This window comes from Bombus impatiens, unplaced genomic scaffold (assembly GCF_000188095.3).
Source record: "Bombus impatiens unplaced genomic scaffold, BIMP_2.2 scf_0051, whole genome shotgun sequence".
Lineage (NCBI taxonomy): Eukaryota > Metazoa > Arthropoda > Insecta > Hymenoptera > Apidae > Bombus > Bombus impatiens.
In genome coordinates this window covers 364,282-391,930 of record NT_176470.1, presented here as the reverse complement: position 1 = coordinate 391,930, position 27,649 = coordinate 364,282, and the positions used below count along the sequence as shown (strand labels likewise).

General features: G+C 36.9%; 1 protein-coding gene across 6 annotated transcripts in view; it reads right to left on the bottom strand.

The window, feature by feature from the left end:
- Nucleotides 1-27,649, bottom strand: part of LOC100740849 (receptor-type tyrosine-protein phosphatase kappa) — a 108,383-nt gene that overhangs the window by 57,541 nt on the left and 23,193 nt on the right. For all 6 annotated transcript variants that reach the window (XM_033324228.1, XM_033324233.1, XM_033324235.1 and 3 more), the window contains one exon: nucleotides 27,412-27,649. In XM_033324228.1, coding sequence (XP_033180119.1) covers nucleotides 27,412-27,649 — 238 coding nt within the window. The remainder of the gene's footprint in view (nucleotides 1-27,411) is intronic.

The window sequence follows — 27,649 nt, the reverse complement described above, 5'->3', positions numbered from 1 at the left end:
AATAATTTCAATCTCGCTAAAACAAACTTTTCAACCACAAGAACAATGACCAAAACTTTCATTGAAATCGAACAATCACCACGGTGAAGCTTTTGTAGCGTTTATAAGTTGAAACATCGGTCTTTATTATTCTCTGTTAAACCGAGCGAATTTCATCGTATTTCTCGCACGCTCATAAACACCGAGGGGAAAGTTCGCTACCATAATTCGCATTCGATCGCGAGAAAAGTGGCACCCGCTCAACATCCAGCTGAAGAGAAAAAAATACAAGTTCTTCGCGAAAGTTGGGCATTGTTCGGGGGCAACAATTTCCATAAAATGGTCTTTGTTTCCCTGCTTCGACGAGGAAACTTTTCATCGATCCCCGTCGTACTTAACTGCGACGAAAAAATTTTAAATTCTCCGCGTGCACAGCCAGTTTAGCTCGAATATCGATCGTTCGCGGTCGCAAACCCTGACCACCGCTCGTCGTACTGATCGAGTCGAACGTTACTTTTTGCCATTGGCCGCCAGAGTGGACGATATCGACGCGAATTTGCATATCGAGGGCCCGTTCGATGTTACGCCTTCGATCTCGCGTGTCGTTAGAGGCGAACCATACAAGATCGTCCAAACGAGCGAATAACGCACCATGTTGGCTCTCTTAGCTCGTGTTACGTATGTTAACATTCACGTATGTTCACATATACGTATAGTGCATAATATTTGCAAAGTTTTTCAGTCGAGTTACACGCAGTGACTCTTATCGGATGACTGCGAATGTTTTAAATTTAAGGATGCAAAGGTGGACAGAACGCACGTGACATGCGAGAATATATCAAATATTCAAAATATAGTAACAAAATTGCCGTTTCTTCGTTGTTAATTACTGGTGTGTCTATAGAATCCCTTTTGCCTGAAACTTTTGTTAATTCATTTTCCATAGAATATAATTTTACTTGTATTTATCTTCTCGTTTGTCCCATTGCCATAGAATAGTTGATTTCTCCTGTTAAAATATCCTTTCGACGCAATTCCACAATTTAGACTCTTGCTATCGAGAATATTTTTCTATTTTCATAAAAAGGACATTTTCAGACAGAAATACAAATAAACAAATAAATATAACAGAAAATTTGTCAAACGATAGTTTGGTAATGAAAATACGTACGAAAGTACCAAAGGGATATCAAACGAACGGAAGAAATTTTCACACGACAAAAGGCCGCTGTATTTCTTTGTGCATAGGCAAACGAGTAAACTTACCAGATATGTACGTATAGCGATGTACATACATACAAGTGTATCATATTGCCGCATGCAATAATATGATATGTGCATATATTGCCCCTACATTACATGCACACGTGCCCCTAATACGTTAACTGGCTTTTCACGATACGGTTACTTATATGCATCGACTTTCGTAACGCTTGCACAGCTCGCATACGGAACAACGAATTTCCACCTAATCCTATCGACGATAAAGCTCGGATTAAAGAAGATACAGAGATCTGCGATAACGAACGACTTTTACCACACTAGCAACGATTTAGCTATCGAAATTTATGAAAGAGAATAGCTAAGTCACGGAGTTTGTTCTTCGCGTGTTTCGCAATAAGCGATTAACTCCCATAATCTTCGCAGTTACCTTTCTATTAGCTCGATAAGTAGTTGACTAAAATATTTCTGCGTTTATCGTGAAATAATAAAAAATGGCGTAAATGGACGTTTGTATATGTCGAGGAAATTTAAGGGTGGAAAGGAAATGAAAGATCTACAGAATATAAATATAGTATTGAGCATATGAAACAAATTTTTATTTAGCTTTCGTTCCTTTAGTTCCGTTCGATAAAATAAAAAATTGATCAATTTCAATCTTCTGCGATTTTACGCGTTGCATTTCGCTCGATCGCTTTTCAATTTCAATATATTTAAAATTTGATTTAACAAGGGGAAAGGTTTGAAATTGGTGCGCTATGAATTTCGGTAACCTTCGTGTCGTATTTACTCGTTGCTCTTATTACATATATATCGTGAAATTATAGTGCCCTTTTTACACTTTTTATTTTACAAAATAAATTTCCTTCTTTCTTCCGCTGCTGTAAATATCTCCTTATGATAATAATTTCGAGAATCTTCTCTCGCAATAAAATACAAAGGAGTCGCCAAAATTCCATAGGGTCGTGGAATCCTAACCTGTATTTCAGCTGCAAACCAGAATACCGCGTTCCTTTAGAAGCGTCCGACGAAACCACGGAAAATTTTCAGCGGAATCCGCCGTTAAGGTCGTGCGGAGAATCTATATAATCCTAAGGGCGAATTACCCGAGTGAACATCATTCCGACCTTGTCCGATCGTCGCAGTTATACAACTATGGTGATCGATCACTACGTGCTACTCCATAATGATTTCCCTCCTATCGATAATAGGGGATTCAAGATCAGATGTTACGGACCAATTTAACACGTTGACTGCCATCGGAATTTTGTACATTTTGCCTCGGGATCCCTAGGAGATCGAAATATACCGCACGGCAATTTTTAATTTCTGCAAAACGATAGATTGCACTTTTTTTTTGACAATGTCATCGTTCACGTTATTATAAATTTATTAATCCGCGAAATTTATCTGATTTTAATCGCTGTAGAACCAAGTACCTTCTCGCTCTTGAAATAATTTCATATTTTCTCTCCTCGTTACTAGTACGAGACGGTTTATTTTAATTTCTATTAAATTTGAACCAATGTATATGTCGAGTTAAGGTTGGAATTTTGAGCGTTTGATGAACCTTCGCTCAAATTTACCATCGCTGTTGTAGCTGATATTTATTGGTACAAATGTGGTCACTACGAGAGGCTATAAGTAATAGCGGCGATCGGATGGTCGAGATGTTGATGACAACGAAGTCAGGTTCGATAACGAATCCACGTTCAACGGGATGACGAATGCGATGTGACACACGTATGACTCAATGTACAAGTAAAACTTATCTGAATGAACTAACTTGCAGTCCAAGTGGAACTGCGCTTATATATTCTTCTCCCCACCTCTCTTTGCTTTTAAGGAGAGCTATATAATTATTCCATACCTCTGTCAGGTACACGTCCCTCCCGTGACCGTGGCTACGTTCAGTGACCCATCAGTTATGTCACTTCGAGCTCAAGCCCATCGTCATAAAATCGGATTAGAACATTAAAACTATTTCTTAGTTTTATTAAGTTTTTTTTTTTATTTAATATTTCACATTCACAATTTGTCCAATTTGGACATTTGGTAGAATTTTTTAGCTGTTTGATTATCAGGTGGGTGGCTATCCCCAGCGGGGTACCATCTTCGTGTTTGTTAGGTTATATCCTTTATAGTTTTATTAAGTGTAGCTATAGTAAAAGTCTGGACTAGGGTATTCGGGTTTTTCCTAAAATTCCAAAAGGGAAGCCCCGATGTCCTTTCATCTCCGACTTATATAAATTAGTCGTTAAATAAATTCTACTTTTTTAACAATTGATCTCTTGATCAACAAGAAACCCACTCTTCGAGGATCCTCGGGGAAAGATTCTCTAAAAAATTAGGAAAAAAGTTCCTCTCCAACAATTCCATTTCAACAAAGATTTAACGAGTGAAAAATGCAAGTTAAAACAATGCAAAACGATTCAGAAGATTCGACGAAGAACGGGAACGTCACGAAACCTTGTGCGGTTATTCGACCGTCAAAGTCAAGTGTACTATACGTCCATGTGCTGGTCAACGGTAATTAACCCTTTCGCTATAGCAACGTCGAGCGAACAGCTATTACAGGTTACGACCGGACAGGCTTCCTCCGACCGGTGGCAAATAATTAACTTTCTAAAATCTTATCGTATAGAGCTTCTAAATCGTGAATTTTAAATTTTGATATTACATTAATACGTGTGTTGATCGATTATTGTATAAAAAGAAAATATATATCGAAATATCGTAAATATCCTGAAATAATTGTGCGAATTCTTATTTCAATGAAATTAAGGTTCTAATTATTTAGATCATCTTGATGTGATACGATCGTTAGGATTATTGAAAAAGGAACGAATGTCAGAATGTTATTAAATTTCGAATTCTCCGTGAATTTGTATCGTATTAAAATAAATATTTCACAGAGCAACTTAACGTAAAACGATCGATGAAATATAAATCAAAGTGTTATTGAATTTTGAATTTTTCGAATCCTCGTGTTACTGAAATTAATATTCTGCGAGGTATTTTAGTTATAACTATCTTATACAGGGTGGTTGGTAACTGGTGATACAAGCGGAAAGGGGGTGATTCTACGCGAAAAAAGAAGTCGAAAATATAGAATAAACATTTTTCGTTCGAGGCTTTGTTTTCGGGAAAAACGACTTTGAATTTTCGCTCGGTACGTGTGCACTTTATAGCGTCTCGTTATAACGGATCTCACTGTAGATCGTTGTCTCGATGGAAAAATTAAAAAAAAAATAAAAAAATTAAAAAGAAATTCTTATTTTATTTATTAATTAAATTATTTATTAAATTATTTTATTTATAACAGAAAAGTAAACGCCAACATATTTTTAAATATTAGGTAAAAGAGGTTTTTACTCCACCCAGGTTGTATGATACCTTTAATGGCTATTAAATCAAATAATAAAAAGGTGAAAGAATTCTTGGAAAAATTCTACAAAAGAAACCTTATGAAATATCATCTACATTGTGCATGAAAATTATCGACAGCCATGATTGATCGAACCTAATTGGTCCGTCATTTATACCACCTACAGTAACCACCTCAAACGTAATTAATTACTTTGCAGAACGAATCACGATAAGCGTATGCAATTTCTTGCAAATAATGGATAATAAAAGAGAATATTACTCGCTAATTAAAAAGCATGTTTTAATTGAAAACCATAGCAGAAAGAGATAATAATTCGTATTTTTCATCTTTTCCAAGAGAGGCAATTTTCAAATGTTCACAACGTTCCCAACTCGTTTTATGTTACTAGAAGTATGTTCTTATTTCATTTCAAAAATACATATCTAAGTATTTCTAAGTGATTTTTAAATTATTTTCTAGTATAATATTAATTATATCCTATGTCTGTCTGTCTGTCTGTTCGTCCGTCAATCTGTATGTAACGAGATACGTTACAGAAAATTACTTACCAAGAACTTACAGAAAATAACTTATTTCAAAGAATTAACCAACGAAATAACGCGTAACGTTGTCGAAAGACAGAAGTAAAATGACTGAAACGTCGTTGATTTTATTTATAGTGATAAACACGGTGATCAATGAATCGCTGATTTTTGGAATTTGAATGTTACTTTCTGGAATGTCCAGGGTTCGAAAGCTTTCGAATGTTAGACGTAAACACGATAGGATAGGTCGTAGTTTAGGTCATTTCGGTAGACACGTTGGTCAAGACGACACACAGCGTCCACGAAGTTGAAATGTCGCTGATTACGAAATAAGATGGATAGTTTGAAAGTTAGAGACAGAGAGGAAAAACGAAAATATTCAAACAGCAAAGAACGTCCCACGCAACTGGTTCGTGGCATAACTTTAAAATAATAAAAGGTAAAAAAATATTCCATTAGATAAAATGAAATCGTTTCGAATGATGCTTCGCGTGTTACATGCATTTGCACCGGAAATGAATGTGTAAATATCATATACGTACATAGAGGAACAGGTGTCTTTGAAAAAGGTATAAAGAAATTAATTGTAATAGCATTTTATATAGTGAAAAATTGATTATATTTTATTTGTGCAGGTATCGGTAATTCGTAACAAAAATATTTTTCTTTCGATCGTGTAATCTCGATGAAAAACGTTTTCATAATCTACTATACACAACAGACTGGGAGCTTTAAATAAATCAAATATAAATCCATAATATGCTTCGTGTAACTTAAAACATATTTTATATCGTATTATTATCGTTAATTCTGTAAAGCTATTTGTCTCTGCCAATGACAATGTTAAATTTGCCATAAATACACGAACACCCACGATACAGTCATCGCTACGACTAAAGTCTCTCACAACCAATTTCTCAACCAGATTTAATCCACGTCTTTGAACTTTGCAAAATTATTCTTTGTCATCGTGTTATAGCGAAGTACTCGACCATCGAGGCAATCGAATTACGAAAAGTCGATAAAAATCAACGAGAATACACTTATCGCGTTTTATGTTCTCCTTGCGGTCTTCGATCGTTAACAATTCCACTGCGCGTACAGACTACGATTCTAAAACGACGGTAAAAAAAAAAGAAAAAGAAAAAAAAGGAAGAGGAGGAAAAATAAAAAAAAGAGGAGTGGCGTAAAACTTAGCAATCCGGAGCGGGAAGAAAGCAATCGTTTTAATGGCCCTGATCCCTCTTTAGCGCGACAAGCGTGCAAATAAGCGAAAAGCGAAAGAGAGAAAACGAGAAAGGGCAGAGAGTATCGAACGATCCATGACAGTTTGCGAGAAGAGGCGAGACCTTGCGCTTGAAAATGAAGAAACCCGAAGGTATTTTCAATTTCACCGCGCGAGGAATTTCGTTCTGCCCTGGCAATATACGAAAAGAAGAAGGCGTCTTTGTCTTCGTGAGAGATTGGGCGAGGAAACGGGGATGCGGAGAATGGAGGCCGAGAAAATTACGATTCTTCCTGGGATCGACTATTCTCAGCATTCGAAAAAACGACGGAGAATGATCTCGGGAAAGATGGTTCGAGAGAACAAAGCGAGTGTTCCACTCGCACTTTTCCACTGACGTCAGAAATGATATTTCGTCGATTAAGGAGAAAGTTCATAGAATTGCTATGGAAAAGAAACGCGGACAGAATGCGAGTTGTATTCGATTACTTTCAGCAGAAATTGAATACGATTAAATGATATCGCGAGAGTTATTCGTAGGTTTTCGGATGCACATTTTTTTCCATTTTCTTGGTGATAAAAAGGACGGTTAATAATTTCTGAAAAATTCAGAGAATTTAAGAATTCCAAGTTCTATGGACTACGTTAAGACGAAATTTTAAGAATTCTAACGCTTAGGAAATCAACATTTTCAGAATCGAACGATTCGAAAGATCGAAAGTTTCGGAATTCGAAGATTTGAAAATTCGGAGCTTTAGAAACTTTGAAAAACTTTGAGAATTCCAAGCTCCGTGAATTCCGCGATTTGAAAATCCGAAAATTGAGTAATTTCTAATTACGATGCCCCGATCAACCATATAACACGCGTCTTCCTGTCCTTCCCGCAATTGTCTCTCGCAATTCCATCCCTACCGTTTCACCATATAAATACCATAAATTAACTCTACCGCAGCAAAGTTCTCGTTCACAAAACCTTTTTTAATCCCCCCATCTCGCCAAAAATTCCTCGTAAACGAAAACGCTATTTAATCGTTGGACTTTCTGAAAATTATATCCCTCCCTTTACAACCAACAGGAAACAATGAAAATTAATATATGTTTAAGTCGCGAACGGTTTATTAAATGTTACTATTGTCGACGTTTATATCGGTCGCAATAAATGAACAATGTCACGTGTCAGGGCTCACGAAGCATCGCCAAATTCGCTTGTATTTGCGTTATGGGAGATGTAACACGCGTGTCCACGTATATCCACTTCCTCGCAACCAGTTTCGCGTATGCAGTCATATTGCAGCACGCAGTGAGCATCGTATAATACCACAAACGAGAACATTACCAAATTGAATGCGTATTCATTCGCGCGATTTAATATTCGTTATATCGCCCCCTCCTAGCAATAAAGCTTATGACCGCGTGATTGAGACCAGCGTCGGGACAAATATCGTTCGGATTAAATTCGACATCGAGAAATAGGAATAACGTAGGTTTCATCGTTAACGCGAAACGTTTCCATCGAATACCGATACCTTTGGAAATTAGGGGCACGAAGGATTATCTTAAAAATAATAATAAAAGCTATCTATGATATTATATTCCGCTCTTTCTATTTCTATTTAGAAATTCGCTAATAAAACGATAGAAATTCTACATGATATTGGATGATTTTTTTTCGGATTTTAATTGAATCTCGATCGAAAGAATAAACACGAAGCTTCAACGAAAGGCAATTAAGATTTTGCATGGTGATATTCTTTTGTGGTTTAATTTAAGTTAAATATAAAAGGCGTATAGTAGAAAGCTTCCGTGGAAGTACGGTTAAAATATCGTATAGTATCGGCTAGCTATTTTCTTGGATTAATTTTAATTAAATTTCACGAGTAGATTCGAAGCTTCGTTAGAAGAATAATTAAAATTTTTCACAGCGTTCTGCGGTTTCCTTCTTCGTTTGGAATTCGGTTAAACTGAAATTACGTTTAATTTAACGCGTTCATACTCGTAGACAGAGAGGACTAAGAATTTTTACAAAACTTTCAACTTGAGAGAAAAAATAAATCGGAATGTTTAATCAGAATACAAAGATAGGATTTACTACCGCGTTCTTGATATTGCGATTTCTTCTTGCATCCATTACGGTATAACAGTATAGTACGTAAATTCTGACAATGTCACGAATAATTGAAAAGTTCATTATGTCCCGGTTGTTATTATTATTATTATCAAGACAAACACGACGAACCTTGATAAAACAATCCGGTCCACGGATATCCGTCGATAGGTGCGCGTTTACCTATCTGTTGTTAATTAGTGAAATTTCCCCGTGTGTATAAACCATGCACATCTGTTTACACACATGCACGTGATGAGAGGATCGAATTAATTCGATATTCGTTACGACCCGGGCAATAATACAACCTCTGATTGCGAGATCGAATTAAATTCGGTGAAACCCCGAAAATCGAGTAATTTTCCTGTGGAAATGCACCGATTGCTACTTCAATCAACGACTTCCTTGCTTTTCTAATCACGATTCTAATCAAGTTTAGCAACCGACCGACCAATTAACACGGACATCGGTCCGATCCGATTCTAACTTTCTCTGATTAACTGTTCGCGATGAGATATTCATCAACGGCGACGAATATCTTTTGGTGGCTGAATAATTTTCTCTTTCGCTTCAAGAAGGCTAGACGCGGCTAAGAAATACTTGAAAAATCGCTTAATTTTAGTCCACAGTTTATGATTTTTAATCTGATAATCGTTTCATCAGAAGCATCTATAATAGCGAAGCAGAAGATTTAACGAAAACGAATCGTATCTGGTTAAATTGGTTTTGTTCGACGATAATATAAAGATAAAATACGATTCATCTTTATCGGTAATGAGAAATTAGAAATTCCAAGGTAAATAAATTTAATAGCAGAAATTCTACGGGGTAAAGACAAAGACGACACTCGGTACGAGGGATGACAAGTTTATTTTACCAATTATCCTGAAAATTGGCGAACGTATAGAAAAATAATAAACACAGGAATTATACGTTCCTTTTTATACAAAATTTCTAGAGAATCGTAAGTTTGACGATAATGTAAAGATAAAATACGATTCATCTTTATCGGTAATGAGAAATTAGAAATTCCAAGGTAAATAAATTTAATAGCAGAAATTCTACGAGGTAAAGACAAAGACGATCCTCGGTGCGAGGGATGACAAATTTATTTTACCAATTATCCTGAAAATTGGCGAACGTATAGAAAAATAATAAACACAGGAATTATGCGTTCCTCTTTATACAAAATTTCTAGAGAATCGTAAGTTTTAGTCGACTCTCCGCTCGAAAGCTATTCACGATAATCCTCGTTCGCGATGAGATGTTCATTGAACAGGACGAGTAGCATTAGAAGGATATAATAATAATACTATTTTATTCCTGGGATAAGGTGGTTGAAAGGGTAACTGAAGGCTCGTTTAGTTTTAATCCCTCGATCTCTGGTTTTCATATCTAATAGCTGGGTAATTGCTTCACCAAACACTTCTTTGCTGGTGAAATTAGAGACGAATAAAACACGAATGGCATTTAATCAAGTCAGTTCATATTATTTGCGATAGAAATGTAATACTAGAAATTCTTGACGATTAACAAGATGTAGTTTGATTAAACGATTTTGATTTAAAACGACAAAAACTATGCGATAGCAAGCGGAAATTAACGATCGCTTTGCTGGGATCATAACGAGGCTTCGGTGAATGGAAAGCACCGGAAACAACATTGTTAAGGTTCATGCTCGGTGGCCAGATCGGCCTGTTGCATTACGCAAACGATAGATCGATTAATCCTCGCGTTTCCGAGTTGTCGACCGTTTCTCCAGGATTCAATTCGACCGACGAAACGGTATTTAATCGCAAAGTGCGCCGTTATCGATAATATCGAACCAGATATTACGGAAATGCAACACGAATGCCACGAATTCAAATACTGTTTCCACGCTACGATACGAATTTCCACGATCGTTTCTTCGTTACGAATTACGAAGAAATCGCTTCGATTCCGTTGATCCACGTTCTATCGTTGCATTCGCCTGTCCGTGTATTTACTGGAAATCGAAACGTATAAAATGTAGAGAAAATATGCATGAACATACACGAATATAACACAAATGTATGGAATATACATAAACAGATATTCAGAGATAGAACTTCGATAGAAATTTCCTGCAACAGACGATAGTTAAGGATTAAAAATGACCTTGTTTCCAATTTAATCGATTGTAATTTTAAATGCAATTTTAAGCAATTTTCTAAATCTTTGCATATGCGTACATTTTGCAATTTTCTTTCTTCTTACTTTAATATTTATCGTGCAGTATTCCGCGGCCATTCCTCGGACGATTCCGAGCTTCCGCGATTCCGATTTTCTCGTTGGCAGTCGTAACTTTTGTCGGCCGGAGGAAGAAAGAACGATGAAAAAGAAGAAAAAAACGAGGAACAGGCGACAAGAACAGTTGGAAGAACAAACACAGGGTATAGGCGAGAGAAACACGAACGAAAGGGTAGCAGGGGAACAAAAAGGGGTAAAAGCAAAGTTGGCGAGGGTGTGGAGAGTGCAACGGCGCGAAATAAAAGGAAGAACAAACGCAGTGCGGGAGTTAGATGTCATTCAATCTCGTTCAGTGGTCCCCTCGTAGAGCCGGGCAAAAAATATTGTTTGTCATTCGCCGACACTTTTTCCATCCTTTTCCCAAGGCTGAGCGCCATTCCCAGTCACTTCGTGTACCAACGTGTCCCTAGTTTTCGCGCGCCGGATAAAAAATGGGTTAATAGTTCCATGACTGGCCGTGCGTATCACGACGACTCGTGTAACTTCCTCGATCGAGGATTGGGTGCTTTGCGCGGAGTTTAACTAAAAAGTAGATCATATACAGAGTGTCCTACTTAAAACCGATCAACTAAATATCTACTTCATCGTTAACGATACGAGAGACGTTGAATCCTTGGTGGAAAACGCGTGGTACCAGCGTGATGATGACTGCTCAGCTCGTTGTTTCTAAGTTGCTACGCAAGTGTTAAATGGAAAATTCCCTAATCGTAACGATCATGTTTCGCGAGCAGCACATTGTTCGGAATTAACAGCGTTAGATTTTTATCTTGCGGAAAGTTGAAAGAAAACGTTTATCAACGGTAATCTGACAGTCCAGAATATACGAAGAATCGGATAACTGGAACTTGTAAAGCTATCGCGTTAGAGGAGGTAGAAAGAGCATCGCGATCCGTAATTTCTCGCTTTGAACGGTGCATCGCCGCTAATGGACATCGCAACAAAAAGTTCGCTGCTGTGCCAACATCGTCTCGGAACTTTATTATCTTTTTCATGTTCAGAGTCGTCTCGATGTCGTACGACTGGCAGGCACATCACGATGCATCTTAACGCGTATCATACGGTGCAATGAAAAAAGTATATGTTGTCTGGCAAAAAATACCGGTGACGTAAAAAACTTCATGAAAAAAAAAATCGGGAAGGTTTTAAAACCTTTCGAACGATGTTCGACACGTCTCTCGCTTCGTTAAAAGTGAATCAGACGTTTAGACGGTCTTAAACGGCACACCCCGTACATACAGATTGATAAAGTTGGAAAATACGATCAAGTTTCTGCCATTAGTCGATTCGTACGATCTTGTATTTCTTTTTTCTTTTTTTATGTACAAATGTAGATATTTTGTCAGTCGATTTTTGCAACTTCCCTGGTCAAAAATTGAGTAGAAATTGCTTTGCGCGGAGACCTACAGTCGGATGTTTTTTCGAAAGTATTTTATATTCTGAAATTTAAACGTCCGCTATAACTGGAAATACACGTACGTAGATACATATTCAACGAACGATATTACATATTTAACGAATTAGAAAAAGCGCGAGCTTTTGCAGGAAGATCATTATGTTGATTACGTTGATTGTTATGGAGGACTCGCGAGTGCCTGTTTCAATAAATAATTCAGTCGAACATTTCTCAACGATATATTAAGACAGTGACGAATGAAATTTCTTTTTACAAAGCCTGTCAACGCTGATCGTTGCATAGAAATCGATCTTTACGAACGAACAAACGCGATGTATTCCTGGAACTGTGACGTATTCGTCGGAAATTAAAGACCTATAATTATTTTTAACAATTTCCAACTACAATCTTAAACCTTCAAACCCTAAAAGTTCACTTTTCCTATTAGAAAATCTACGACGTTTATTCGATCCCATGAAATAGCCGCGTCTTTGGCAAGCAAAATTTCGATAAATCCGAATCTCGACCTGCCATGTATTTTCTATGAAAATTGTGGTTGTGTGCCACTTTGCCTGCGCTTCTTAATCGTGGCAAGGTCTCTGGCTTTGTCTGTTCCCTGTCGCGTTCCAGCAAAAGCTACTAACGGAGCTGACGGTATTATGCAGTAATTGGCTTTACTTGGCACCAGGACAAGTTTGCATTTAACCAGCCGCGAGCCATCGCGCACCGCCACTTGAAATTCCTTCACCTCCGGACGTGTAAAGAACGCGGACCACGTGTACGTTATACACAATATCTTTCCGATATTTTCCATTCGCATCCACTCGCGACTTCTTCCTCGATCGCGATGGCATCAATCTCGATCCAGTTACAAATTCGATCTCATTCGATTTTTATTTTATTTTATGAAGTTCGAATACTGTATATCAATGTGTTGCTTGATCTTTGAAAAAAGCTAACTACAATAATGTCTAAATTATGCGCTAAATCTTTTTCAAATTATAGTTACTATCTACTAATAAATCTACAATAATCGATCGATGTTGCAAATTATCTGTGAGGTATTTGTGTCCATCGTTAACCCGCGGAATAACGGACCGCAAATTTTCTGTTGTTGACGTTGACATCGCACACCTGGTCCTTGAAGGGCGATGCACCATCGTATTGAACGCGTCCAGCCGAATGTTGATGACTCGTTGACGACTCTCTGATAATTGTGAAACGACAGTCGTTAAATATACAATGAATACAGGAAGTCTAAATTTCACATATTTTTCATGACAGTTTTTATATAAAAATAACTAATGGAAACTAGTGGATTCGACAAAGTGACAAAATCGACAAATTTATATCGTTCCAAATATTAAAATATATTACTAGAAGTATTTATAAGTTCTTGAAAATTCATAACGAAATTCTATATATAAATATAAATCCCATACATTTTACTTATTGTGTGTTCAATTTCATTTTAATGCTTCCTAAGCCTCCCAATCGCAATTTCTTTCCTTCTAAGGAAATGCAATTCGGATAATGGAGAGTCGACTAATACCGAACGTTAAATTCTCTACGAAATTGCAAAAATTTTGCTCGTACTAAGAAAGCTTACGATTTATTTGACTCTCACTTTGGTAAGAAAATTACCAACTAACCAGAATCAATTTTTTACGAATAAATTATTTGCCGTCAGTACATCAGTACAGCAATACAATATAAATATAATATAACAAAGCTATGATAATAAAATAAAATAAAATAAAATAAAATTCAGAAAATGCGACGAGAAATTCAAGAAAATCCAAGGAAATTCAAGGAAATTCAAGAACCTTGATTCCTTTTAATTCTGAATTTGTTTCAACGATAATGCAATATCATAACGAGAGTATGCTCAAGTTTCTTTTTTCTTATGATTCAGTGTACGTATCTGAGGTAGTGGTGTATCTAAAAACAGTGTGCTGCTTTATTAAAAAGACAAAATCGTGGATGACATACAGGAAGCAAAGTCTGCAGGACAGCTCTGAGGGAAAGAGTGATGGATAAAATGTTGAGAAAATTTCAAACTTAAGGAGTGTCGACAGGGATATTTCACGAAAAGAACGTGAAATTCGTCTATGTAGAATTGCTGGATGTGAAGGTAAAGAATAACAAGGAAAAATGAATTCGACCAGTAAGGTGAACAGTCGATGGAAATCATATGCAAGAAAAATTACATAGTCTGACGTGTGTAAACAGAACGAAAACTCAATGAAAGAAAACTAAAAACTGTAATAAAATAAATTTATATAATCCTTTATTTTTATAATTAATTATTACTTTGAAATCATAATTTCACTTAAAATTATATCATTTAATTAATTTACAAACTTGGTTTAACCGTCATTGCTGCCACACCAAATTAATCGCTGCTTGTATTACTTTCTAAATTTAATTTCCATTAATTTTATAAATTTAATTATTCTGTTTTAAATTATTTGTATATCATAAACGAGTATAAATAAAGCTTTGAAGAATACTTCTTATCGAACCTAAACTTACCTGAATAAATAGATAAAAATTAGATTTAAAAAATTAAATAAATTTTTCTATATAGATATTGCGTTATTCAATTATTCTCCATACGATATAATAATCCATAAATCGATCGTAATATAATCGCTATAATAAGGGAAGAAAAAAGGTTTCAGAAGGGGAGTCTGAATCCATGTTCGATGGTACGAGAACGCGACACGAACTCTGGTTCCTTAAATCTAGGAATTTCGAGGAGATCAAAGAAATTAGTTACAAGGTTTCTGAGGCGTTAGTGTTCCAAATCGAAGATTCTCCAAGAAACTCTATAACAAAGTTACGTTGGTAAAATGGGCATCGATATTTATCTTGTCAAAGTTATTTAAGCTTTTCAAGAATTCCAACATTCATAAAAAAGAAAATACAGAGATATATAAAAGAAGTTCGATGACGAAATAGATAAAATTCTACATGTAAATTTTATTACATTACGACTCGTCGTTCTGTGGATACATATTTAATGTAAAATCGATTCGGCAATATTGCAAACTGAAAAATTATTGCACGAGCGAACGCTAGAAATAATAACAACGACAAAATAAGCTTCTCGTATTTGGCGACTTTCAATTGATACAATCAACGAAGAGCATTCCAGTTTACAGAAGCAATTTCCTGCGATGCAGTAAAGTTTTCATCGTGAACCTTTTGTTTAGCGACTGATCCCCGGGTTTTGCACCGGCTACCAGAACGCGAAAACAGAATTTTTCAACTTCCACGAGGTGGAGGTTGAATACTCGCGTTTCCTTTCTCGTGTTACATGGAAAACGCCCGACATTGTTGCACCGATATCGTTTCTGGGATGATGTTTGCTCTGGAATCGGTAGTTTCTACGTGTAAACACAGAGAACTTTCACAAAAGCACACGGTTTCTCTCTCTTCTCCCTCTGTTTCTTTTTATTACACGATTAAGAGAGTAATTGAATTTTCTTCCGACTTCTTTCGGTTGTAGGGAAACAACAAACGAGAAAAAGAACGTCAAATTTATTAAGATCGCCGAGCTTTCCTACATTCCGTGAGATATCAAGAGAAACCTTTGAGACGAAATCAAAGAGAGGTATAATCCTTGACATCCTGAATGAGAAATGCGTGGAAAAGCAAAAAAGTTCGTTCTGCAGGTTCGAGAGGTAAATCTGCAGCAAACACGGTTGGCAAAAAAATGTTGTACGCAAGTTGGATTATCGGAATTTACGGCGAGAAGTTACGACGAGTTATTTACCATTTCTCTTCCAGCATTCGTCAAAAGTGGGATATTAAACAAGTTGGATAAATTACTGCTGTGATCGAACGACCGTACGATTACGTGTACTTGAGATACGATGACAAATTCCTTCGTTCGTTCGTTCGTTCCGCTCAGAAACTAACGCGACTTTAAATAAATAAAATAAAATAGAAACGATCGCTCAGGCATTTCACGGCCGGTTTACCGCCACGTTAAGACGAGTCAAGATCCCGGTACTTGTCCGCCGCTTTATTTCGATCGCGACACGAAGCTGAACAAGCCAGTTAAGGGACAACGGCTCGATGGCACCGAGTTACGGTACGTATTCGTGTCAAGATCAACGAAGAAGAAATCAACCACCGATGCCGTGGCGCGGTTCTAAGTAAGAACGTCCCCTGAGACAAGTGACGGCACGCGCGCACACACACGCGAAATATCAAGAAGCAGTAGCGTGTAAAAATAATTCACGATCGCAGATGGCCCCACGAGGATGCACCTCGACATGCATTTCTTTCGTCTCTTTCGTCGTGATTGTCGTTGGCCTCGTGTGCATCGTCGCGTCGTCTCTACGCGGCGGAAAAGTCGACGATGCGACGCGTGTTTCAGTGGAGGTAGTCGCGTGTTCGTGCCAGTGACATGAAATTATCGAAGGGAAGAGAATAGGGAGCTCGGGCACTGGGTCAACTATTTTATTTTCGGCCATAATTTTGAAACGTTCGGCACAGCAGCGTTCGCCGTGCACAACGACAACGCGTAGTATATACGAGTTTGTTGAACAATTGCCCGCAGGAATTGCTAAACTTTTTAGGTGTTTCGAGACGCGACAAAGACGTTGTGCATTGTAAACCAAGATTTGGATATATCGAAAGAAGCTTTTTTTATTACTCGATTCTAACGACGTTATTTCGTTATCGTTAGTGAACCTTTTATGAAAAATTTATTTCAAAATATCGGAAATTGATACACACGAAAGAAAATTAATATACATGCTGCCGTAAAATCGCATAACGCAGCCAGTTATTTTCCCTTGATATTTTTACGTGCAACGCGATGCCTCCACATCTATTCGCGTATTTGTTTATTCATAAATCAACGGTATAGTGCGGCCGGTCCAAAATCCATCTTTCAAAAACACGACAACGTTTTAAATATCGATCGACTATTTCCACGTATTATAAATGATATTTCATCAATTTATAGTAATATCAAGTCACTTCTCTCGCTTACCGTGATTCTCGTGCATTTCGAAATTTCACCTTATAATAAGACGACTCGCGAAAGTATTCCAATACGTATGGAAATCTTTTATGACTACATACGATGTGTTACAAATTTCCTATGATAACTGTTCAAATACGTTCACGAGCCCCCTATACCTTTCTCTCTTGACATTACGCACGCACAAAAGTCCGATAACGTGAATGATTTAGGAACGATATTGGAAATCAAGATTTATTTTCCTCGCAGTTTGTATTTTTATAATAACGTTTCAACGAAGCTCTCGCTCTTGTATTTCCTATCTTTACCATAACTTTTTAATAAAGTTTCAAATAACACTTTCGATTAAGACGTGAGAGCGGAGGTACGCACACGTGCGAAATCCCAGCAAAAACATAGAGATTATAGAAAAATTAAGAGGGAGAAAAAGGTAGAAAGGATAAGAAGGAAAGAATTAAAAGAGCGAAATAAAAGTGAAATAACCGGAGCGAAAAAGCAAGCAGGATTAACGCGTGATCCGTGGTAGAGGTTAGGACAAAGAAGGTTATAGCGTAGGTGGAGAGGTTAAGGGCGACGCGAAGGAAATAAACCTCCAAATGACTTACATTTATATAACATTTTTCGCTTCGTTATACTCGTAATAACGTAGTGACGAAGTTTGGCTATCAAACCATGAGACATCCTGTGTGGTATGGCTCGGTGTATCTCGTTGAATCGAAAATAGTAGGAGCGAGGAAACGCATGAAACGCAGGCAGAATACGTCGAACGTGTTTCTTATATACGCGTGAAAGTAAACTCGCAACGTTTTTTCCTCGTTGCCTGTGTCGCTGTCTGCGTTACCGACATGAAAACGAGGAGGTTCGAAACAAGGTTACGGGGATAGAATTTACAATCGGCGAGAGCCATTCGTTTGCCCGGCCGCTGATGAATTTCAAGTATACCGGCAGCATCTCCGAATTAATATTTCGCTTAGTTTCTGCCTCGTATAATCCCATTATTCTGATTAAAATTGTGAAACGGAAGAAAACTGGCGGTGCAACGGTGTATCGTAAAGATCACGCGAAAGTGCCTCTGGTAAAAGTATGTTTCATTTATTAACTACGTTGCTGATTAAGGCAAATGGCTCGCTGAGCTTTATGCACGCTACGTTAACCTTTTAGCGTCGAATGAGTTACGCGTCGATATGGAAAAAAAAAAGATTATAAGATTATACAGTGGCTACAAGAAGCATTTGCACATGTCCTTATTTTCCATTGAGGCGCGTTTTTATCGGCTTCTGCGTTTCATTTTCATAATATCGAATTATTGTAGTCGTACGACGAAATTACTATTAATTAATACGATATTTAATATACTCGGATTTAGGTAAATCCCGGTATGTAAATAACATAGGCGATGGTGTGCAGATACTTTTTGTAGCCACTGTATGTTCAAACTGTATTTAACGTTTAGATATTTTTAGACTTAGATACTCGAGTGATTAAACAAGGCTGGGGTACTTGTAAAATTCGATACTTAGAAGTCATTTACCGAAGTATCTAAGTATCGAGACGTTCGAGTACTCTGTAACCGGGAACTTAAATGTTCAAATTTTTAAGTACTTGCACATACTATGAGTGCACGTTATAAATACTACGGTACTTGCGAGCAATTGGCTACTCGAATGCTCCGGTATTTCGCTTCTAAAGGCTTCGAGTGCTATGAAATTATAATACAAAGCGGAGAAAAAATCTCGATCCAAGAATTTTTTTATTTCAGAACCGATAATTCTTAAAAGTTTAGAATAACGAATAATAAAACTAGTCCGTGTTGGAAAGAAGAACGAAGAAGAAACCTGATAACCGAAATACATGGTCATAATTCTCGTTGAAATTAAGAACAGGCAACAGAATTTCCAAAATAAATAGAACGAGGTGTAAAATGGAAATATCTGCTCTAGATTTGAGGTAACCAAGGCAGACACGCGGGTGTGCAAGTGGACGAACCAATGAATAATGAAAAAAGGAACGAATTAAAAGCTAACAAAGTATTGATCGTGATGAATCCACGAATTTTAGAATGTCGACGTAGCTACATGTATATACGTATGTACGAAACCCAAACTATTACCTTGCTCATCCATTTCCGGTGCATAAACGCTTCGATCATGCACAGAATGCATCGTTTATCCGACCGTAAAATCTATCGAAATTTTTCTCCTGCGCGACAATGTTAAATAAATTACGCAGCCACGTTAGCATCTCTATCAAACGCTAGCAAAGTCAAAATATTATTTAAAATTTCATACATAATTCTTTATCGAAATAAGGGAAATTGTTGGAAGAATGGAAAGAAATGACACTTTTTGAAAAAATTCAATAATTCGATCGTCGAATATCAAGTAATATTTAAATATATCGATGATTTAACAGGCAGAGAAACGAAATCCAAATAATTCTCTTCGCCCTGTTATTGCTTGCTATGCCGTGTCTGCTCTACTGGTACCAAAGTATAGCGGGATTGTACAATAGCTATGCTATAGATTAATAAATATCAATTATATCGTGATATTTCGTGCGATACTAATAAAAATATTACCTTCCTTTTAATACAAACAGGATACAAAGAAATGATTCAACAATGATTTTAAAGGCAAGGAGGTGGAGAGCGTAGGAGGGAGAGGAACAGGTAACTTTAAGAATAGAAATTGAAGCCCAAGTGGATTAACCCGGATACCGACCAGACACATCCATCGTTCGTTGCTATTCAAAATAAACCTTGGACGGATGATAGGATCAAACTGCGATCCATTTGAAAGAATTTACATATCTCAATGGTCGACAAAAAAAAATATCGACAAATTACTCCAACAATTGCAATAGAACGACTGTAATCGCGTTGCTTGCGCGATAACGATCAATATTTTGCATATTCTATGAGATTTCTTTCTTAGATTGTTCATACAGACAAACAATTGAATTATTTTATTGCGCGAACGTTTTAGAAACAAGACACTGACACAAATCGTGGAAAATTGATGTTTAACGATGAACGTGATATACGTGTTTGACGAGGAAGATTTTTATTCTTCCTAATTAAATTAAATTTATTTCCTGCAAAAAAAAAGGTACGGTAATTTGTAAATAATCCATAAGATACTTTGTTCGCCAAGAAAGGAAGTAGAGAAAAATGATCGCTCGTTTCAACAAATATTTTCTTTCTGCAGAATTTTAATTTTTCATGAAAATATATGTGCTAGTTACGTATTACGCGAATTATAATCTTTTTTCGGTAACAAAACTTTCTTTTTCGAAGAAACGAAAATACCGTGGATTGAATTCACGATATGCCGTTTTTACGTGACGTGACGAATATTTATAGAGGATCGGAAAGTACGGTAATATTCCATTAAGCTAATTTTCACGAGACTCAGACGAAAATTTAGACGTTAATGCGAGTTTTGCATGAGAAGAACGAGCCCAGTAATCCATCAGTAGTTCGTTCGATTTTATTCGAAATACGCTATTTCCATTGGCTAACTGATTGATATTTTTCACCTGTACATCGTTATTATTAATTTATATTTATTATCGTTGAAAATGACAACGTGAGCTCGTGCTCGCCATCCATATGCAGACGCGTTAGTTATAAGAAATAGCAACTAGAAGATAGTCCTAGTTACAATCGATGGATTTAATCGATAGACTTGAGATACTTTTTTGTTTTTATCCCTTTTTGTTTTTGTAAGAGCGTGCAATAAAGGTTTTTTTTACTCAGAACGGTGTGATAGATTTATCCATTCGATAAAATAATAACTATCGTGATGCTACCTCTGAGTATAGAAATAACAACAATTATCATTTACATTCAGTTTTAGAAAAAAATGAAAAAGGAAAAGGGAGATGAAAAATAAAAATCAGATTTGCGAAATATTGAAAATAGAACGATACAAAGTACGAAATGATTTTTTCTAGAAATTATTCAACGGTATCCTGACTAAGGAAATTTGATATTTTTACGAAAGAGTGAAAAGAAGATCGTACAAAATATTGAATTGTAATAATTTCAATTTTTAGAAACTATCGCTAATTCTTGGATTAAAATATCAGTTACTTTTAATCGATCGATATTACATATTTTCAATTACTGCGTGATGTAAGATTTTTGTATCGCGAGTCGACTTTCGAAACCAATTGTGTCACGAGAAAACTTTGCAACTTTTCCTGCACGTATTTCGTGACTGTTGGCGTACGCCATTCTGACAGCAATGAAGTTTACAATTTGCATTCTGTGCCATGACGTTGTAATTGAATCTGAATCACGTTGAGCTTACGTGGAAGCGCGATCTAAAAGCAGGCCAGTCGTGGCGAAATTTTCAAAGAAACTCTACATCACTGCAAATCTTTTTTTCATCAAGAAGCGGCTGCTTTTTCTCTATAGAAATTCGCTTTACTTACATGGAAATTCAGAGATGCAAAAATACGCGGAACACGTATAATATACAAAGATATTCAAAATATCCAAAGTATAACTCCTCGTTGTAACATTTAGCGGGAGAAATATCTGTTTAAAGCATTTCACACAGCGGCGGTTCGTACAATGTTTTAAATAATGAAACTCGTTCTGACTCCATGATCCAAGCTAAAGGTAGAAAATTTGCGAGAAATTTAAGGTTGCACGAGGAGCTATTTCGCTTTTTGCGATGGACGAACGAATATCGAAGAAGAAGAGAGAAAGAACATAACAGGAAGCAGCGAAATGCAAAGTAGAACGAGTATCACATGCGAGAGAAGCCGTCAATTAGGTCGTCGAATGGGGTCGCAACACAGTGTGTAAGTACAGTTTTCCTCGGATAAATCATTTTCTGTTAAAAAGAACACGGCAAAAAAGAAGGTGAAATCACGAGCGAACCACGTTCGCAAATACGGACACGCGGCAAATTTCGAAGAAGCGGAAAGAGGAAAAAAAGCGATCCTTTAATTTTAGAACACGAACGTCAGTTTTGTGGCGTGAAAAGTACGCGCCTGTCGAAGTGAAGAGTCTAGGATGATATTTGACGATTAATTTATGCATCCGATTCCATAACTTTCAAGCATCGACGAGGATAAGTTTGTTTCGTAAGATCGTTTTTCAACTGTTGTGAAATTTTCCATCTTTGCCTTTAACGAACTCAGTAAAAACGATTTCTTCCGTGATGTTCGTGTTATGCGCGCTCTGAGTATTCGCGAATCTGCAGATTTTCCATAAATACACGAATAAATCCACAGACTACATATGACGAATTTTTAAAAAAAGATACGGTGATCTGGTATCGAGAACGTGTTCGTGGAAAATATCCAACGACAGAGTTGCCGAGGCGGACTCCGCGTATGCAAAGCGATCACAGATTTCACGCAGCCGTAGAAATTCAAATTCAACTTTTCGTTAGGAAGTTACAATGCTAAATATGTTTGTATCCAGCAGCCGCCTGCCACCACAACCAGGTAACTACGTAATGCATACTGAACGGTACGTATGCGTCTCGAAATGAAATACGACGTTATAAAGCACTCCGGTAGGAGAAACAGGCGTGTCAGAAACCTAATATAGTTGTATCTCGGCAGAACGCAATAATCGGAGTTTCACGTTCGCATACAAGAATCTTTTATTCGAGGAATGCTTATTATCGGGAAAATATGAAATTTAAGGTGAATTAGGAAATCTATGAGGAGGACTTAACGAGCAAGAGGGTAGTAAATATTTTGTTAGATTTGTTAAAGTTATAGCGACGAGCTTGCAATTGTTTTCAAAATCTGTCGAATTTTCCACCTACGTATGTATATTAAATTTTCCATTAACTTTGTTGATAACGTAAAATTAGTTCTCTGTTTTCGCAACAACAGCCGCCGTAGATATGATTTTTCAATGTGGCGGAATAAAATATAACGAGTAATTATAAAAGCCATAACGAATTCATAATACGTTTACTATATAAAAAGAGTAGGGAAGAAACTATATGAAAAGAGAAATTTATTATAAACTTATTATAAATCTATTCATCCTTGATACGTCGTCGTGTGAATTGAATAGAAAATTTTCAAATAGGTTGGAAATAAGAATAGCACAAGCAATCGCTTATAATTTATCGGAAATTTATGATAAACTTTTTACTCGAACTTCTCCTATGTAGTCAAGCACTATATAAATTTCTATAACCTTACGTTTAACTACGATAGGTTGTCCGGAAAGTATCTTTCTTTCGCGAACGTGTTTTTTACAACAGTGCAGCTTCGTACAAAGGCGAAACCAAGTCTGTGAAATGTCACGGTGTTCATCTGAACGAAACAAAATTCGACAAAATAATATAAAACAACAAACGTTGTGCGTCTATTATTTCCTCGTAAAACGAAAGAAATTTTTCGGACAACCTAATATCCATAGCGCAGACTGTTAACATCATTCGATATCGCTACTTCACAGTAACATCAACTACGAGCGCCAACGTTAACCCGCAATGATATCTTATTCATCTTCGATTTCTGCCTCCCTGTACTTAATCTTCCGCTACGGTACAAGGAGATTGCATAGGGAGATCCTTGCGACGACTCACTGTACTCACGACACTCGGTGTACGATTTGTACGCTTTATCGATCCCCAGCCGATTAAATCAAAAGATTCGAAGGCAATTTACGATGGCTGTTTGCGACAGCAAGTATTTGAAATTCGCTTTTCCAACGCAGACCAAAACAAACGTGATAAAACACAGGACTTATGCCTCGGCTTAACTCTTTCGATTCGCTAATCTCCGAATTCCGTTTCGAGCGACCCAACCACCCACTCTTTTTCTATTATTCTCTCGCGTTGTTGGACATTCTGGTGGTCTTGTTAACTTGGAATTGCTACGATTTTTCATACACACAACACGACGAATTCGTAAAGATTCGACGAAGAAATTTGTAGAAGTTGGTCGAAAATAACGAACGAATAACAACGTGATGACGTGAGTTCAGTTATAGTTCTTGGATTCCAGGTTTGTAGAAACGATTCGTTGAAAGTCAACATTATTTTTTATCCTGACTATTTTTATAGAAAAATATCCCTGTATCTGTTTCCTTCGAATAAAAATATTTAATTCCAATATTATATCTCTCTGCGTTCGTTTCCTTCCAATTGATACACCGAAATACTACATTTTACTACATGCACATTTTTATGATACCGATGATACTCGATAAATATTATTTCTTTCTGTGTAAACTTTCCCTATAAACGTTACTCTTAGAGAAAATTTTATTACGACCAAGTTTTCGGAATTTATTCGTTTATTTCAATGTAACTATGTGAAGAAAGGAAAAAGAAAAGAATGACAAAAGATGGACTATATCGTACAATTCGCTCGGAGAACTTCGTTCGAGAAACTGGCGCAATTTTGTTCGTTACGTTAATCAGAGCTACGAATTCCCTGGAAAAGAAAAGGAAAGACGAAAAAATGAGAAAAGACGACACGTATACCGGTTTTGATTTTCGGAAAAGAGAAGCAATAACATTCCCCGTGAAACAGCCTGTAATCCGGAATAAAAAATGAAATCCTCGGTGGGATTCGAAGGCATTGGCTATTTGTAGCGGTGTTACGCTGAAATCCCTGCAAGTGCGACCTATCTGGTGTATCGGTGGAAGGCTTAGAAATAAATTTAAGAGCTCGAGATTCGAGAACGTCGTACGTCGCCACTCGCAATAGGATATCGCTTTTCTAAACGGATATTTATTGTTACCGCCTTTATTGACAGTTAATAGCGTGACACAGGAAGAAGAAATCTCAAAGATCGACTACGATTTACAATTTTCCAAAGTAATCCTGATTTTCGATCGTTGATCCATCGTTCTCTTCGTATCGCCAATTACAATTATCATCCGTGTTTATTTCTTTTCTATTGTAACCAATTAATTATTCAATTTCGTGCAAAAATAACAAATTGTACTCGATCGTAATATAAGTTCTTCCATACGTAAACGAACAGAATGAGAATCGAAATGGAATAGAATTTAATAAAATCGCGTGAGATGAAAAATCGAGGAACGTCAAGATTGGGACGTTCGAGAAGGATGATAATTCGCATCCAGTTTTCTCTACCGTGGATTTAGTGCGCGTTGCATTTTCGCGTGGTGGACAGAAACGTTGTATGAAATGAAACGTGAAAAACGAGAAGGCTAGAGGAGCTGGGCTAAAAGCATCTAAAACGCTTGGAAAGCCCCGGTGAAGTGGCGTGCTTGATCGAATCAAGTTACAGATCTTCTTTACCTCGCGCCCAATACTCGTAACGAAGAAAAAGAAATCCTTTCGCAACTTTATAAAGTCCCGCTCTTTTCGCTGTCCCTTTCCTTTCACGCCGACGCAACGGTAAATTCCCATATAACAAATCGAACTTGTTAAGACCACAATACGAAATTCGTCGTTTCTCCTCTTTTCTCACGTCCTTTCGATTCTCGTCCTTTCGTAACTCGTTAATCTTACGGAATCCTTTCGGCTGATATCAATTTCTAAGCGTCCATCGTATTTTATTTTCTTGGGCAAATCTTTCGATCGACACGAATTTTCGAAAATTACTTTCTCGAAACGAACAAATCTTTTAATCGCGTTAATACTTTTCGAATAAACGTGCCATCGCTTTATCATAAATACTTTGTAATTCACTTGATTGTTATTTGATCAAAGAAACTATTGTAATTGTCCATTAATTTATGCAACCCACCTATTTTTTACTTTTCTATAATCATCTATTCGTAATCGTGATAATATAGGTTCGACCAATATTTGTCACTAAAATCACCCCGTCATCGTTAAAAATTATTAAGATAATTTATTCGTATCGAAACGCAATAATTTCTACCGACAATCTAATCAACTTTGTAACATTTTATAGAGAAAGAATAAGATAACGTAACTATGGGGGAAAACCGTAATCGCGAGTGAATGTAGAAATTAATAAAGTTTGGATAGCAAACATTTATCATCCGTCGAGTGTTAGTACAAGAACATAAAGTATTTATACACGTGGAGCGGGTTTTATTATCGCAAAATGATCTTATGCGCAGCATAGTTGAGTTATTTCATCATCTTGGACAAGCATGGCCCATAAACGCATCGTAAACTTTCAAACTCGTTGTATAACGAGATGTCAGCTTCCTCGAAGAGAAGTAGGAAATTAAACATAGTCATATCCTGTGGCGAACTTGAATAAAAATAAATTATCTCCATCGTTGGATCCAGCTAATGCTTCGAGAACACATCGATATGCATCGTACAAATTCTCTGAAATTCTTACAACCCACGAAAAATTCTTCAAAATCCACCGAACAAATTTTTATACGGTTGAGCAAAAATTCTTCAAATTCAAAATACTAGCAATTCGAGCGACGAGTTAACTCATCCTCCTCGGTTAACAGCTCGAGTTCCATTTCTTTAATTATATTCGCAGAAATATAAATTTGCATCGACACTCGCACTCTGCATATTATTTCAAACACAGCGGCTACTAAAAGATATTTGTAAACGTCCTTATCTTCCAACGAAGCGTTCTCTTTTTAAATTTTACATTTCATTTCCATAGCACCAAATTGTTTATTGTCAGAATTTCATATTTATGCCGGTGATTATGAAACCGACCAAGTCGAGAATCTAAAAAAACATTTGCTTCCCGCTTATTTTGCGTTACATCCGTTTACGTTACAATAATCTGAAACCATCTTTGGTTGCGTCGTTACACGGAATTCACGCGTCAATCGCAAAACATCAAATACCTCGAGACGAAAAATATATGACTTCATCTATAAGACGATACATTCTGTTCGAATTTGTATGCTACGAAAGCGTAGGCGTTACGAGATTCTAACTAGTAAAAGCACGGAGAATAAAGAATATAAAAAGTATTTTCTAAGGTCAAATTTGAAGTTACAGATTGTGGGTCTAACGTTAAGTACGAGACACGTTGAGCTCGAGTATGGCAAAGTAGACGATAAATAAATATCAAGAGGAATGTAACTGAAAAGTGCGCTCTAACCCGGAGTGGAGGACTATGGAAAAATAAAAGATACCAAGTAACATAAAATTTTTGTAACCGTATAAAAATACTATCGAATCGTACGAAATTTACTATAACATCCGACTCACTAGTACGTAGATACAACGATAAATGTAGAAATGTGTAGGTGTACAAATATCTTTCGTATCCATCGCGTAAGAAATAATTGCGCAAAATCAGAAACGTTGCAGCGTCGATTGACTCGATTTATTTTATACGAGCGAATTTTATCGAACTGTAAGTGAATCGCAGAAGGACTTACCGAAGGAGATGAGGCCGCTGTTCAGCATCGACAGTTTAATCTGGCTGGGAATGGAAGCGAGGCTGTGGCCAGGATTAAGATGACGTTTCCTCGGTGGTTTTTCCGGCGCTCTGGGCGCGCTTCTGCTTCTGTGATGATGATGGTGCTTCCTATGCGAATGTGAATGAGAACCGGCAGCGGTCGAGGTGGCACCGGTACGATCTGAACCGACGCTGCTTAAACCGAGGACGCCACCGCC